Source organism: Ranitomeya variabilis, chromosome 2 (genome assembly GCF_051348905.1).
Source record: "Ranitomeya variabilis isolate aRanVar5 chromosome 2, aRanVar5.hap1, whole genome shotgun sequence".
NCBI lineage: Eukaryota > Metazoa > Chordata > Amphibia > Anura > Dendrobatidae > Ranitomeya > Ranitomeya variabilis.
Window position 1 is genome coordinate 988,141,694 of NC_135233.1, and position 16,805 is coordinate 988,158,498.

The 16,805-nt window shown below is 49.4% G+C and overlaps 1 protein-coding gene across 1 annotated transcript in view; it reads right to left on the reverse strand.

Moving 5' to 3' along the window:
• Positions 1 to 14,057, reverse strand: part of LOC143808396 (uncharacterized) — a 52,207-nt gene extending 38,150 nt beyond the window's left edge. Inside the window, exons 1-9 of the mRNA XM_077290995.1 lie at positions 13,961 to 14,057; positions 13,495 to 13,632; positions 13,238 to 13,387; positions 13,003 to 13,149; positions 2,596 to 2,751; positions 2,238 to 2,375; positions 1,789 to 1,938; positions 1,461 to 1,706; positions 881 to 1,033 (exon numbers count right to left, since the gene is read on the reverse strand). Coding sequence (XP_077147110.1) covers positions 881 to 1,033; positions 1,461 to 1,706; positions 1,789 to 1,938; positions 2,238 to 2,375; positions 2,596 to 2,751; positions 13,003 to 13,149; positions 13,238 to 13,306 — 1,059 coding nt within the window. The 5' untranslated portion in view covers positions 13,307 to 13,387; positions 13,495 to 13,632; positions 13,961 to 14,057. The remainder of the gene's footprint in view (positions 1 to 880; positions 1,034 to 1,460; positions 1,707 to 1,788; positions 1,939 to 2,237; positions 2,376 to 2,595; positions 2,752 to 13,002; positions 13,150 to 13,237; positions 13,388 to 13,494; positions 13,633 to 13,960) is intronic.
• Between the last annotated feature and the right edge of the window lie 2,748 nt (positions 14,058 to 16,805).

Here is a 16,805-nt window from a genome sequence, read left to right on the forward strand (position 1 = left end):
CTTATGAGGTACGGTTCAAGCACTGGGCTTCCAACGGAACTACACCTCTATATGATTCCACCCAAGAATCATCCCACCTCCGGGGACAAACCTCAGATCCTCTTTGCAGCAACAAACACAGGAAAACCACACCAAACGGTCAGTCTGGACAGTATAACTGCCAACTTACCGTGGTAGTTGTGGGGGATGATCAGTCCCAATTTTCCAGTGCCTGTGTCCGGCCCGAGGATCCTTTGTATTGTTGTCCTCCGGGGGGCAGAAGCGTTCCTGCTTGGATCCCGGGTTTCGGCACCAACTGTTGAGGGAGGATTTAAAGTGATCCTTCACGGTTAACCCAGTGATTTCCAAATTAATATATAAAGTGTTGCCGGCAACTGAAAATGACCAGACGGAGACGTGTGTCTCTGTATGGGGGATCGAGCTGATCTCTGCCCCCGTTTATTCTGCATGACTTTATTATAATCATAGAAATTACACTTCAACCAATCAGCATAAGAACACGCTCACGGTTCTTAGCCTATAAGAATACAGGAACAATCTGTGCGTCAAAGTTTTGTAGAACAATACACCCTCAGTCTCATGTTCTGTCCAAGTTGCAACAATCAAGGTCTCATCAAGGTTTCATACCCTCAGTCTCATGATCTGACCAAGTTGCAACAATCAAGGTCTCATACCAGCGGTAAAGTTTAGCCTACTAACAAAAGCCTACTAACAAAATTTATATCAAAACAAAATGGAGTCGAAAGGCACAAAAATGGAGATTCTTTCTTAATTTCTTCCTTCACATATGCAGTTGCTTTTTGCTTAGCTGTAATAAAACCAGCAACTCACTGCAATCTCTGCCATATTATTTGAGAAAATGAACTAACTGCAGAGTTACCTCATCGTCACTGTTCGAGTCCTCGCTGCTCTCATCAGCCGCCATCTTGGCAGGACTTCTCACTGCAGCAATGCCGCTTTGAGATGCTGGGGTCAAAGCTGTAGATTTAGATATGGACTTTAGATTTCTGGCTGATAATGCTGGAGTGGGTACCTTCAATTAAAAGAAACAAAAAAATAAATAAAAACAAAACTTACAAGTGTAATACTGCAATCATCTTTCAGGTAGGTTTACTAGGACTGATCATAGATCTTTCCTGGCCTGCAACATTTGCCGGCATATATTTTATTCCTGTTCTACCAAAGCACAACAAATTTTGAGACCTTCTGATGTAAACTGTTCCTCAAATGGTTTGTTTTATTTTTATGGCAAGGTCCGGTTCATTTTGCTTCTTGTCTGCCTTTCTAATGCTGCGAGCAATCAAGTGTCGAGATCTGCTCTAAAATCAGCACTTGGCACAGGGTAACCAGATACCTACAAGGAGGACGCCCGAGAGTGGAATAGATTAACCTCTGCCCAAGGAAGGTGAGCAAACTGGATGAAAGGTTATGGCGAGCGTTACGCCATCCTTAGGACTTACGGATTTTCCAGGCTCATCGCTATCTTCAGTTTCTTCTGAGCCGCTTTCATCAGATCTTGCAACTGCAGGAATTGCAAGCGTTGGCCTTATTTGTTGCGGCGTAGCTCCAAGTGTTGGCTTTATTTGTTGCGGCGTAGCTCCAAGTGTTGGCTTTCTTTGTGGCGGCGTAGCTGCAAGTGCTGTCTTTCTTTGCTGCGGCATAGATGCAAGTGCTGTCTTTCTTTGTTGCGGCGTAGCTACAGAAAGCTGTAAAGAGGGGGACGGCGAATCAAAGCTATTAAGTTATGGACTCTGTTACATAAGGAGAACTACAGCAAATACGACATACCTGAGGCTTCTCCTCCTCTGACTCGCTGGTCTCGGAGCTGTCTTGGGAAGGCTTAGATTGTGCGACCGTCTTCTCATCCACTTCAGTCTTCACTACTGAAGATGAACGGTTTGCAGTGATTTTTGTCTGGCTTGCCTGGTTTTTCAGTCCCTAAACATATAAAAAGTGAAATCTTAAAAGGCAAAAGTGGAGGCACTTGAATAACTTATGACTGTTAGTTTAGAATTTAAAAAAAGTTAGCGAAAAATCGCAAATTAATAATCTTCAATTCTGTCTGCAGCTTCTATACAGACCAGAACGTTTCCAAATTAATGGACAAACCCCCCCCTATCTACAGTATTCTCATCCTGCTTGTTTGGAGTATGTAAACGCATAGCTCTGCATGGGAGCTGTGGACACAAAGTGATGCATTAGATTGGAAAATTGAAAAAAGTAGTTACTTAACGTACCACATTTTCTTCCGAGTCGGAGGAGTCGCTGCTTTCAGAGTCGGCATCTGAATCCGCAACACGTGGTGGGATCGGTGCAGACGTCTTAGGTGATGGTGTGCCTCTGGTTAGACCTGGGGTTTTTACAACAGGACAAGGCTGGGAAAACCGTAAAAAAAATAAAAATGAAAATGGTTTAACTGTAATCTTCCCATACTAAAACGCAATAAAAAATGCCATCATTCTCCAATGGTAAAGACCCGAGCGCTGGAACTTCTACTGGTCGAGAGAAAAATTGAAGTAATAAGCGACATATGTACGTTCTTGCAGGTCATTCATGCTAGAAAAAAAAAACCATATCCCTAACAAGCAGAGGTACCTCATCGTCACTGTCTGATTCTTCACTTGTCTCATCAGCCATCATCTCGGCAGGAATTTTCACAGCTGCAAAGCTGCCCTGGGACAATGGCGTCACCGCTGTAGGTACAATTGTGGACTTCAGCTTGCTGGCTGTGACTGCTGGAGTTGGTACCTTCTGGTAAAAACAGAAAAAAAGTGATAAAGATTGAAAAAAAAAAGTCACAAGTGTAACAATGCAATCCTGGATAAGTGAATAAAGGACTCCCCGTCTTCAGGAGCTCGTGAAGGAGGTTTAGCAGAATGGACCATGAGCTGCAGCATTATTTATACCTTTTCTGCCCATTTTATTGTTCTACTCAGAATAGGAAAAAGGAGATTTTTGTGTACTCACCGTAAAATCTCTTTCTCTTAGCCTCTAATTGGGGGACACAGGACCATGGGTGTTATGCTGCTGTCCACTAGGAGGCGACACTATGCATAATCTGAAAAAGATTAACTGTGGCTCCTCCTGTGCAGTATACACCCCTGGACGGCATCAGCCTTCTCCAGTTTTGTGCCAAAGCAGTAGGAGGAACGTAACATGAATAACATAATTATGCCTGTAAGAAGGCAACTATGTACGAGCTCAAGAAACAATATGAGAACTCAACAGTTACAACAGCCCGGAAAGGGCAATAGGGTGGGAGCTGTGTCCCCCAATTAGAGGCTAAGAGAAAGAGATTTTACGGTGAGTACACAAAAATCTCCTTTACTCTGTCGCCTCATTGGGGGACACAGGACCATGGGACGTCCTAAAGCAGTCCCTGGGTGGGAAGCAATGGACGAATATTGTGCAGACAGGCCCGTACACTTAGGGCACCGCCGCCTGCAGGACACATCTACCCAGGCTCGCTGAGGACTGGGTATGAACCCTGTAGTGTTTAGTAAATGTGTGTAAGCTAGTCCAAGTGGCCGCCTTACACACTTGTTGTGCCGAAGCCTGGTGCCGAATGGCCCAGGAGGCCTCTACCGCCCGTGTAGAGTGTGCCGTAATACCGGCTGGAAGAGGAGGATTCTTAAGGCGGTACGCCTCTTGTATGGTGGATTTGATCCACCTGGCAAGAGTAGCTTTTGGAAGCTGGTCTACCCTTGTGGCCGCCTTCCGGAAGGAGGAAAGGAGAATCAGACCTCCGGAAGGACGCAGTCCTAGACACGTATATACGCAAAGGCCTGACAAGGTCAAGCGTATGCAGAGCCTTTTCCACTCTATGAACCGGAACCGGACAAAGGGATGGTAGTGAAATTTCCTCATTGAGGTGGAAGTCGGACACAACCTTCGGGAGGAAGGATGGGACCGTACGAAGAACTACCTTGTCCTGGTGAAATGCCAGGAAAGGCCGTCTGCAGGAGAGTGCTGTCAGTTCAGACACCCTGCATAGCGAGGTGATTGCCACCAGGAAAACCACCTTCTGGGAAAGACGGCGGAGCGGGACCTCCTTAAGAGGTTCGAAGGGTGGTTCCTGCAATGCTGTCAGGACCAGGTTGAGGTCCCACGTTTCTAGTGGTCGTCTGTAGGGGGGAACCAATCGGGAAACCCCCTGAAGGAAAGTCCTTACTTGCGGCTTGGTAGCAGTGCGCTTTTGGAAAAGCACTGAGAGGGCTGACACCTGGCTCTTAAGCGAGCCCAATGACAGCCTGGCCTCCAGACCCGATTTGGAGAAAACCAAGTACTTTGGGTATGGAATAAGGGAGTGGAACCTAGCCACGAGAGTCGCACCAGGTAAAGAAAACTTTCCAGGTACGGTAATACATCTTGGCAGAGGCTGATTTCCGTGCTCTGATCATGGTTGCAATGACCTCTGTCGAGAACCCTGCCTGGGTTAGAACCCAGGTCTCAAGGGCCACGCCATCAAGTTGAGAGCCCTTGAGTTCTGGTGGTAGAACGGCCCTTGTGATAGAAGATCGTGGCGGTCGGGGAGACGCCAGGGGGCGTCTGCTGTGAGTTGTACGATGTCGGCGTACCATGTGCGTCTGGGCCAGTCCGGTGCAATGAGGATAGTTGAAACTACCTCTTGTTTGATCTGCCTCACCCTCTGAATATCAGGGGGAGAGGTGGAAAAAATATAGAGAAGCTGGAACTGAGTCCAGTCCTGAACCAGAGCGACTGCTCCGAGCGACCGCGGATCGTGAGTTCAGGCAATGAAGTTGGAGACCTTGGCATTGAAATGGGATGCCATTAGGTCCACATCCGGGGTCCCCCAGCGGAGACAGATCTGTTGAAAAATTTCGGGATGGAGAGACCACTTTCCCGAGTCTATTCCTTGTCGGCTGAGGAAGTCTGCTTCTCAGTTGTCCACACCCGAACGTGGACCGCCGAAGGACCGACCCTGTGACCTCCGCCCAGCGGAGGACATATGACACTTCCCGCGTCGCTTGGGTACTGCGGGTCCCCCCTTGATGAGTCACATATGCCACAGTCGTGGTATTGTCCGACTGTATCCTGATGTAAGAGGCTGCCAGTAAGTGATGGAAAGCCCTCAATGCCAGAAGGATGGCACGAATTTTCAGGATGTTGATGGGCATGGACGCTTCCGCTGAGGACCACTTGCCCAACAGGAGCCCACAGCTGAGCCGGGGTCCCTGGATGCAGGCGCAGTGTGCTGGCCCATTGCTTGGAGGTGTAGGATGCTGCCTGTACAGGCCCTACCTGAGTTGTCTCAACCTATACCCCCAGAGAGGGATAGGGAAGGTGCTATTGTCACCTTCAGGGGCCTTTATCCTCGCCTCGACCTCAACCCAGAAACCAAAAGGAATTGGGGAAGGGAGTCTCGACTTCGAACCAGCACCCGAGGGACTGGGGAAGGAGCAGCATGGGGAATAGCCATCTCAACTTCAACTGGGCACCCCATAATAGGGGGCCGAGGAAGGAGCCATGCCGGGAGTCTCACAAGAGACCCTCTTTACTTCATCTGCTAGTCGGAGGGCCAGTGCCTTGTCCTTGGGAAGGAGCACTGGACCCCTGGAGGTGTTGAATAACATTCCCAGGAAGGTCAGGGACTGACTCGGGGTTGGTGATGACTTTTGTAGGTTGATTAACCAGCCCATGCGACTGAGAGTATTGGTTGTGATTGAGACGCTGAGCTCGCAGTCCTTGAAGGTGGGAGCCTTGATGAGTAGATTGTCCAGGTATGGAACGACTACTATGCCTCTGGAGTGCAGGACGTCCATGGTGGCTGCCATGACCTTGGTGAACACTCTGGGAGCCGTGGCGAGTCCAAAGGGGAGAGCCACGAATTGGTAGTGGTCCTGGCCTATTGCGAACCTGAGAAACCTCTGATGGGCAGGTGCAATGGGTATATGCAGGTATGCGTCTTGTATGTCTATGGAGGCTAGATATTCTCCCTTCTCCATGGGACGCAATGATGGACCGAAGGGACTCCATGCGGAAATGACGGACCCGTACATATTTGTTGAGCTGTTTTAGGTCTAGTATGGGCCGTACGCTGCCTCCTTTCTTGGGAACTACGAACAGATTGGAGTAGAACCCTCGGAAGCGGTCGGTCGTGGGTACCGGTACTATGACTCCTGATTGACAAAGCGAGGAGACCGCTTGGTGGTAGGCTCGAGCCTTGGCTGGCGGTTTTGGGGGGACAGAGAGGAAGAACCGGTCCGGTGGGTTGGAGGTGAAGTCTATTTTGTATCCGGAAAACACTAGTTCCGTGACCCACCTGTCTTCTGTAATAGGCAGCCAGACTTGATGAAAGAGCAAAAGTCGGCCGCCTACTGGTGTGGTGTCTTCCGGAGTCCGTGAGTCATGAGGAGAAGGTCTGAGATTTTTCTCCTCTGGGCTTAGACTGGCCTGCTTTTGACTGCCAGGTCTTGTCCGACCTTTGCGTCGATCGTGAGTTGTCCCTGCGTGGGTAACGGTTACGATTTTGTACTGGACGTGAGACGGACCAGCCGGAGGAATTCCGAAAGGATCGGAATCGAGTTTGGTTACGCTTCTTGTAAGTGCGTTTAGGTTTCAGTTGGGGAGGAGAAGTACTCTTACCCCCTGTGGCGTTGGATATCATAGTGTCCAACTGTTCACCGAAAAGTCTCCCACTGAGGTAGGGGAGGTGCGTGAGGGACTTCTTTGAGGCTGCGTCCGCTTTCCATTCCCGCAGCCAGAGGATACGCCGAATCGTGATGGCGTTTGATGCTATCCCCGCGACTCCCCTTGCTGAATCCAGAGCTGCATGGAGCATGTAATCTGCTACAACAGCAATTTGAACCGCTTGGTCCGACAGTTCAGGAGCGGATGCTTGGAAGGCTTGTAAATTGTTTGCCCAGGCCAGGATGGCCTTGGCAGCCCAAACTGAGGCGAACGCAGGAGCCATGGATGCCCTTGCTGCCTTGAAAATTGAACGAGCCATGCGTTCTACCTGCCCGTCTGCTGCATCCCTGAGGGTTGAGCTATCTGGCGGTGTAAGAAGGGTCTGTGCTGCCAGCCTAGAGACTGGGGATCCACTTCAGGTGTATCTGTCCATTCCTTGGTGTCCTTCTGTGGGAAGGGGCACCTCGCCTCCAGATATTTGCGATTAGCGAATTTTTTCTCAGGCTGTGAGAGCCGTTTTTTTAAGGATCGCCTTAAACTCTGGGTGGTTAGAGAAAACCTTAGGCGGCTTCAGAGGTCCTTCAAAGGAAATCTGATGTTCTGGGGCCTCTGGTGGCGGATCAGAAATGTCCAGCACCCGATGGATGGACGATATTATGTCCTCAACTAGCGCTGTATTGCTAGGAGGGATTGGGATCTGGGACCCCACCGTTTCTCTGTCTGAGTCAGAGTCGCAGATGCCTTCCGAATCCTGTGTATCACTGAGGCGTCCCCTGCTGGGTGAGCTGGGGAGGAGGCCTTCTCTGGTTGGGGATTGCGGAGATCTGCATTGTCTGTCCCTGGAATGGGACGGTCTAGATCAGTGTTTTTCAACCAGTGTGCCGCGGCACACTAGTGTGCCGCGACACATGGTCGGGTGTGCCGCGGGGAACGGGAGTCAGCTGTTCTCTGTGCCGACTGTCAAGCTGACAGCCGGCACAGAGAAGCTGCAGCGCGCCGGCTCCCGGAGATCAATTGTACTCGCAGACATCTACCAGCTGCGAGTACAATTGAGGCTCTGACTGCCGGGTCAGAGCGACGCCAGCAGCGTGATCAAGTCATGTGATCACGCTGCTGACGTCACTATCCGGCGCGCAGGAGAAAGAAGAGACTTGGTGGTAAGTGCTCCTGTGCTGTGGAGCTGAAGACACCGAAGATTCAGCGTGGGGTGGGTTTATGGGGAGTATGTGGGGGGATTTATTAAGTGTGTGGGGGGATTTATTAAGTGTGGGGGGATTTATTCAGTGTGGGGGGGATTTATTCAGTGTGTGGGGGGATTTATTCAGTGTGTGGGGGGATTTATTCAGTGTGTGTGGGGGGATTTATTCAGTGTGTGGGGGGATTTATTCAGTGTGTGTGGGGGATTTATTCAGTGTGTACGTGGGGGGGGCTGGAATTTATTTAGCATGTGTGGGGCAGGGTGCATTTATTCTGTGGAAGGGGATGGATTTATTCTATCGGAAGGGCAGTGGATATATTCTGTGGGGGTGAGTGGGGAGATGGGGGTGGACACAGTAGCGAGGGGAAAAATGTGTGCTGACAGTACTGGGAGCAACGGTGATGGGATGTGTGAGGACAGTATGGGGAGTCGGGGGAATGTGTGAGGGGGGAATGTGTGAGGAGGAAATATGGAGAGAGCAAAGGGGTATGTTAGCAGGGGGGGGGACGTACAGGAGGAGGCTATTAGAAATGTGTGCAGACAGTATGGGGGGATGAAAGTGTGAGTGGACACATAATAGATACTGAGTAGTGTGAGGGTAACAGCCAGGAGGAGACAGTATGCCAAGTAGGAGGAGTGTAATGAAGGGGCACAGTAGAGAGACTGGGCTCTCTATGAGGGACACTGTATGAGAAGGCAGTGTGAAGTATGGAAAAGAGAGAGAGGGTAGTGTGGATGGCATGTACCATAAGAGGGACAGTGAGGGTCATATTATGTGCTGGGAATAAAGTGAGGGGCAATTATTTACTCAGAGGCTCAGCCTAGGGCAGATATTGTTATTCCGGAGCATTATAATAACACTGCTATCTTTAAGGGTGTTGTGTCGGGATGTGCTGCAGAAGACAGGAGAAGATGGAAGTCTGCAGAAACGAGCTCTGCCGGTGGATGAGAAGAGTCATCATGGCATCTGGACAAGGTGAAGATGAAAAGAAAGAGGCGACTCCACAAACAACGTCATCTATCAGGTACCTGGATGTAAATGTGTTTTTTTTGTGATACTAATTCTCATTTTTATTTGTTAGGAACATTAAAGGGGATGTCCAAGGTTGTGATGAGTCTGCAGTCATACTATGTGACTGCAGACTTCTGAATTCTCACAGTGCACACTGCTATCATAATTCTCTGATGTTGGTGATTTACATACATGCGGTCACGTGCTGACTAGACATGTGTGGCCTCATTCAATGAAAATGAATTGACTGAGGCCGGACACGTCTAGTTAGAATGTGACCAGAAGTATCCAAATCACATACTTGTGCTGTCATGACCGTCCACTCTGGCCACCGGCAAGGGAGAATCCTGAAAGTGTGCAGTGCTTGCGCTGTGAGAATTCAGAAGCCTGCAGTCACATAGAATGACTGCAGACTTTCATCTCAAACCTGGACGCACCATTTTGTGCCATTTTGGTTGGTGGTGTGCCTCAGGATTTTTTAAGTATAAAAAGTGTGCCGCGGCTCAAAAAAGGTTGAAAATCACTGGTCTAGATGACCTGAAGCAACGGTGTCTCTCCCTAGAGGGGGATGACCGTGTGCTATGGGATGACGCAGATGGACTTGATCTATGGATCCGCTTGCGTCGTGACCTAGACGTGGATGTGCCAGGGTCATCTTGTTCCTGAGTCAAGCTCTCCCTTTGCTGGGTAACGGTCATAGCCGGGGCATGGCCCTGCAGAGCCTGCAGCAATGTGGAAGTTAGGTTATCTATAGACTGCGTCATAGATTGCGATATCTGAGTAGCCCATTCCGGCGTGGCATTAGACACCGAGGCATTGGCAGGGGCTTCTTGAGGCTGTGACACATTAGTTTGTATACAGTTCTGACAATGCGGGTACGTGCTACTACTGGGGAGAGCGGTCCCGCAGGCTGTACAGAATGCATAATAGCAGTTCTACCTGGTTCTCTTAGACCTTGAGCCCGGCATAGTGCACAGAGTGCAGAAGTGCTGCCAGCAGATGGACCTTACAGGGGTAGAGAACCTACAGGGGAGCCTTATAGGTAATATGGATTCACAGCTGAGTAAGATAACCCAGCTGTGATCTTACCCCACCAGTGTACCCCTAGGTCCAGCGCCGAAAATCCACAGTCCTGTGCCCCCCGGAGACTGGCTGCCTGGTCCTGCAGACCGGGAGATGCAGGGTTAATCTGCAGCCGAAAATGGCTGCAGAGGAGAGAGGAGGAGAAGGGGGCGGAGAGCTGGAAAAAGGCGGCAAGGCTATAAAAAAACCGCCCTTTCTGTCTCGATCCGCCCCTTGTATGACACTGTAGAGTGTCATATTTGTCATCCGGGGGGCGGGCCGGGGGGCGGAGAGGAGGCTGCTGCTTCAGCTAGGCCGAAGCCGGGGCCTAAATTAGATGCCTGAGGCCCAGAAGGGCTCCAGGCTGGCGCGAAAGTCCGGGAGGGGATCGGATCTGAACTGGACCCCTCCGGATTTGAAGGCAGGATGGCGGTGGGGCTATAAGCGGAAGGGGGAGCCCGGTGAGGGGTCCCCCTGAGGCAGTAGAGAGCTGGTGCTGCCGCAGAGACAGGGACGCTGGGAGCCCCGTGTCTGTATGTGCCATGCCTGCCTGCACTCCCCCCGGCCCCAACAGGAGCCCGCAGCTGGGCTGGGGACCATGGATGCAGGCGCAGTGTGCTGGCCCATTGCTGGGAGCTGTAGGATGCTGCCTGTACAGGCCCTACCTGAGGTGTCTCAACCTAATACCCCCAGAGGGGGATAGGGAGGGTGCTTTTGTCACACCTTCAGGGGCCTTTATCCTCGCCTCGACCTCAACCCAGAAACCAAAAGGAATTGGGGAAGGAGGGGGGTCTCGACTTCGAACCAACACCCGAGAGGTTGGGGAAGGAGCAGCATGGGGAATAGCCATCTCAACTTCAACTGGGCACCCCATAATAGGGGGCCGAGGAAGGAGCCATGCCGGGGGTCTCACAGGAGACCCTCTTTTCTTCATCTGTAATCCCGTCGGAAAACGGGAAACGGAGTAAAACGGAGTAAAAATCTTTAGGTGTGCCTCCTTTTCGACACTAAGCAAAAACTGGAGAAGGCTGATGCCGTCCAGGGGTGTATACTGCACAGGAGGAGCCACAGTTAATCTTTTTCAGATTATGCATAGTGTCGCCTCCTAGTGGACAGCAGCATAACACCCATGGTCCTGTGTCCCCCAATGAGGCGACAGAGTAAAATAATTTTCTATGGCAAACTGCTCCAGTGACAGCCACTGAAGAGTCTTCCAGGACTTCTGAAGCCAAACCTTGCTTGACTCTGTTGTATGCTTGGAATCACCGTCCTGTTGGAAGCTCCAATTACGTGCAAGCTTCAGCCTCCTCACAGAAGACATGACATTCTCTCCTCGAATTTCCTGATACTTAAATAAAACCATCTTGCCCTCCGCAATCTACAGATTTCCAGTGCCTGAAAAAGCAAAGCATACGTTGAGCCTCCCCGGGCCACCGCCATGCTTCACTGGAAGCCTCCCCGGGCCACCGCCATGCTTCACTGGAAGCCTCCCCGGGCCACCGCCATGCTTCACTGGAAGCCTCCCCGGGCCACCGCCATGCTTCACTGGAAGCCTCCCCGGGCCACCGCCATGCTTCACTGGAAGCCTCCCCGGGCCACCGCCATGCTTCACTGGAAGCCTCCCCGGGCCACCGCCATGCTTCACTGGAAGCCTCCCCGGGCCACCGCCATGCTTCACTGGAAGCCTCCCTGGGCCCCCGCCATGCTTCACTGGAAGCCTGACAAAGGCTCTCTGTGGCTGAAATGCTGCTGCTTTCCTGTCTATACACTGGTGTCAAAAATATTTTTGTGGAAGGAAGATACTCGGGGCTTTGGATTCTTAAGAGTACATGCAATTTTTTTTAACCTAGTTGAGGGAACATTCCAAGTCTGCATGGGATATGGATTGGGGCATGGGATACACCTTGTTTTGATGCTGCACTGCAAGCATCCCCGGGCCATCACCTTGCCTCACTGCAGGCATGGCCAGGCCATCGCCATGCCTCACTGCAGGCATCACTGAGCCACCACCATGCTTCACAACAAGCAACATTGGATCACAGTCGTGTTTCACTGAAGGCAGTGTATGCTTCGTTCTTCCTCATCCAGACAACAGCTTATCCATAGGCCACACCACGTCCAGGTAGTCAGTGATCTTTACGTGAAACTGTTTCAGGAAATCTTTAAAAGAATGTCTGTGGCTGCCTCTCCTCCTCCCTCCATAGTATTTTATGAGCAGCAACTGTCATCTCCTATCTTAGTAATGTGAACAAGACAGAATTTACCCATGAATTCAGAGTGAAAAATCAGAGACCAGTCCAGGAGGAGAAAAGATTCTCTGATAAAAATTAGAAACTGCTAAAAATCTTAAGTCTAAGCAGTATAGATTTATGAAAGTTTTGTTATAACAATGGTTTGTCTTTAATACTGAACTTGCAAACTCTGCTTCCAAATGTATCTCTAGGAACATTCAATTGTCAAAGGAAGCCCTGGAAGATTATGGAGACGCCGTCAAAGTCACCTGACTTGAACCTGATAGGAACCGTTTGATGATATTTGAAGAAGGAAGCATTTGCAGCACGAAAATCAAGAATATTTGTGACCTAGAGGTTACTGACCATGAGAAATGAGCCAAAATTTATCAGAAACTCTGCCAGAAGCAGATGTCTTAGATTATGCAGCCCGTGTGCAGCAGGTTATAACAGCCGGAAGGCCTCTGCTAAGTACTAAAGACGCTTATCATGTTATGTTGAGCCATTTACATTGTTCTCGTTTCATTCTGTTATTGCAAAATAACAGAAAGCTTTGTAAATAAACCGAATTTCCAATGGAGGATGAATTTTGATTTATGCTGGAAACTGACATATAGCCAAAAATAAAAACGATACTGGGTAAGAAGGGGGTCTCCTGGAAAGAGGCAGAACACAAAAAAACAGAGACCTTGTTTAGCCATCTTTCCATTGGGCTCCAGAGGGAGGCATCATATGGGTTGTAACCCAACATGTCTGGTCCTCGTTTACTTCTGGATGCTCGGGTGTAGACACTTGTGCCCAGGCATCTAATGTCTAGAAAAAGTCAGTTATACTATCCCTTTCCTTACCTGACTTACGGGTTTCACAGGCTCATCGGAGTCATCTTCACTTTCTTCTGCACTGCTTTCTTCATCGGGTTGTGCAGCTGAAAAAACTTCTCTTATTCCTTTGGCTCCAAGTGCCAGCGCTCTCTGTTGTGGGGTGGCCACAGCAGCCTATAAAAGGGGGGGGGGTATATATTTTAAAGGTATGGATTACAGATATAGGTCGTGAATTATGACACTAGATCAAAAGAGACATTACCTGAGGTTCCTCCGACTCCGACTCGCTGGTCTCTGAACTGTCTTGGGATGGCTTTGATTGTGCGACCATCTTACCGGTCACAATAGTCTTGCTTGCTGAAGTTGAAGGCTTTACAGCAGTTTTATTCTGGCTTGCAATGACTTTCTGTCCCTACAAAACCCATACATAATGGAAAATTAGAATTATAGTGCATTGAAACATAACCAAAAAAAAAACTTAGTAATAAATATGAAATCACAGGAAAGTTATTGATATACCGGTTGCAGTTCCGAGTCGGAGGAGTCGCTGCTTTCAGATTCAGCATCTGAATCGGGAACAAGTGCCGGGATCGGTACAGACTGTTTAGGTGATGGGTTGCCTATAGTCAGACCTGGGGCTTTTACCGCAGAACTAGGCTGGGAAGGTAGTAAAAAAGGTTTAGTTGTAATTGCCCAAATACTAAAACACAAAATATAAGATATGTCCTCAATGCCCTGTGGAAAGGCAGCTTGGACCACCACTAGTTGCTAGATAGACTGGCAGTATGTAGGAGCCTCAGGGTCTGCAAAGTGAAAAGGAGCAGAGGTCAAACGAGTGTTCTCCCAAAAAAGAAGAACAAAACGATGAAGTTCTTTCCCACCACTGCTGCCAGTCTGTCAGAGTGACAAATACAGCACAGTTTGATCTCCACTTTTTCACATCACTGAATCAGTCATACTAGATAAAAAAAAAAAAAATATATACTGCATCATCACTGTCAGATTCCTCGCTGCTCTCATCTGCCACCTTCTTGGCAGGACTTCTCACCGCTGCAGCGCTGCTTTGGGTTGCCGGGGTCACAGGTGTACAGGGCCGGACTGGCCATAGGGCACTTCTGGCAAATGCCAGAAGGGCCGGTGCCAGTGGTGGGCCGCTCAATCCGCCGCCCCCGCCGTCGCATTCAACTATACCGGCGTATAGACGCCGGTACAGTTGAATGCAATGATGGAGGAGAGAGCATCTACAGACGCTCCTCTCCCATCATTCCCCGCTCTGCCTCTGACACTGCGGGTGCGCGATGATGTCATATCATCGCGCACCTGCTGTGTCCCGGGCAGACTGCAGCTGCTGAGACAGGAGCAGGAACCAGGAAGCAACGCTGGGCACGAGGAGAGGTGAGGAGAGTTTTTTTTTTTTTTCTGGACTGTGGGGCCATTCTCGGAGGAGGTGAGGGGAGGAAGAGAAGAGATGTGGGCTGTATATAGTTCTCTGTGGGCTGTGCTCTGTGCTGTATACTGTGGGCTGTATATAGTACTCTGTGGGCTGTGCTCTGTGCTGTATACTGCTGTGGGCTGTGCTCTGTGCTGTATACTGTGGGCTGTATATAGTTCTCTGTGGGCTGTGCTCTGTGCTGTATACTACTGTGGGCTGTATATAGCTCTCTGTGGGCTGTGCTCTGTGCTGTATACTGTGGGCTGTATATAGTACTCTGTGGGCTGTGCTCTGTGCTGTATACTGCTGTGGGCTGTATATAGTTCTCTGTGGGCTGTGCTGTATACTACTGTGGGCTGTATATAGTTCTCTGTGGGCTGTGCTCTTTGCTGTATACTGCTGTGGGCTGTATATAGCTCTCTGTGGGCTGTGCTCTGTGCTGTATACTACTGTGTGCTCTGTGCTATATATAGTTCTCTGTGGGCTGTGCTCTGTGCTGTATACTGCTGTGGGCTGTATATAGTTCTCTGGGCTGTGCTCTGTGCTGTATACTGCTGTGGGCTGTATATAGCTCTCTGTGGGCTGTGCTCTGTGCTGTATACTACTGTGTGCTCTGTGCTATATATAGTTCTCTGTGGGCTGTGCTCTGTGCTGTATACTGCTGTGGGCTGTATATAGTTCTCTGTGGGCTGTGCTCTGTGCTGTATACTGCTGTGGGCTGTATATAGTTCTCTGTGGGCTGTGCTCTGTGCTGTATACTACTGTGTGCTCTGTGCTATATATAGTTCTCTGTGGGCTGTGCTCTGTGCTGTATACTGCTGTGGGCTGTATATAGTTCTCTGTGGGCTGTGCTCTGTGCTGTATACTGCTGTGGGCTGTATATAGTTCTCTGTGGGCTGTGCTCTGTGCTGTATACTGCTGTGGGCTGTATATAGTTCTCTGTGGGCTGTGCTCTGTGCTGTATACTACTGTGGGCTGTATATAGCGCTCTGTGGGCTGTGCTCTGTGCTGTATACTACTGTGGGCTGTATATAGTTATCTGTGGGCTGTGCTCTGTGCTGTATGCTACTGTGGGCTGTATATAGTTCTCTGTGGGCTGTGCTCTGTGCTGTATATAGTTCTCTGTGGGCTGTGCTCTGTGCTGTATACTACTGTGGGCTGTATATAGTTATCTGTGGGCTGTGCTCTGTGCCGTATGCTACTGTGGGCTGTATATAGTTCTCTGTGGGCTGTGCTCTGTGCTGTATATAGTTCTCTGTGGGCTGTGCTCTGTGCTGTATACTACTGTGGGCTGTATATAGTTATCTGTGGGCTGTGCTCTGTGCTGTATGCTACTGTGGGCTGTATATAGTTCTCTGTGGGCTGTGCTCTGTGCTGTATATAGTTCTCTGTGGGCTGTGCTCTGTGCTGTATACTACTGTGGGCTGTATATAGTTCTCTGTGGGCTGTGCTCTGTGCTGTATACTACTGTGTGCTGTATATAGTTCTCTGTGGGCTGTGCTGTATATAGTTCTCTGTGGGCTGTGCTGTATATATTACTTTGTGGGCTGTGCTGTATATATTACTTTGTGGGCTGTGCTGTATATATTACTCTGTGGGCTGTGCTGTATACTACTGTGTGGACTGTGCTGTATACTTCTACGTGGGCTGTGCTGTATACTACTGTGTGGTCTGTGCTGTATACTACTGTGTGGTCTGTGCTGAATACTGCTGTGTGGGCTGTGTTATCTACTACGCGAGCTGTGCTATAGTATGCAGGCTGTGCTGTATACTATGCGGTTTGTGCTATATAATATGCGGGCTTTGCTATATACTATGGGGAGTATATTATATTCTATGGGGGAGGCCATGTTATGTACTATGTGGCTGTGTTATATACTATTGTGGGGGTATATTATATTCTATGGGGGAGGCTGCGTTATATACTATGGGGGGCTGCATTATATTCTATGGGGGGCTACATTATATATTATGGGGAGGTGGGCTGTATTATATTCTATGGGGGTTACATACTCTGGGGTGGCTGCATTATACTCTGTGGGGTGGCTGCATTATACTCTGGGGTGGCTGCATTATACTCTGGGGTGGCTGCATTATACTCTGGGGTGGCTGCATTATACTCTGGGGTGGCTGCATTATACTATATGTGGGCTGCATTATACTGTATCGAGGACTATGGGGAATACGTTATACTATATGAAGAACTATGGGGTGCATTATACTATGGGAAGTGAATTGTACTACATGGATGACTGTGGCGGTGCATTATACTATATGGAGCACTATGAGGATTGTATTATGCTATATGGAGGACTATGAGGATTGTATTATGCTATATGGAGGACTATGAGGAGTGTATTATGCTATATGGAGGACTATGAGGAGTGTATTATACTAT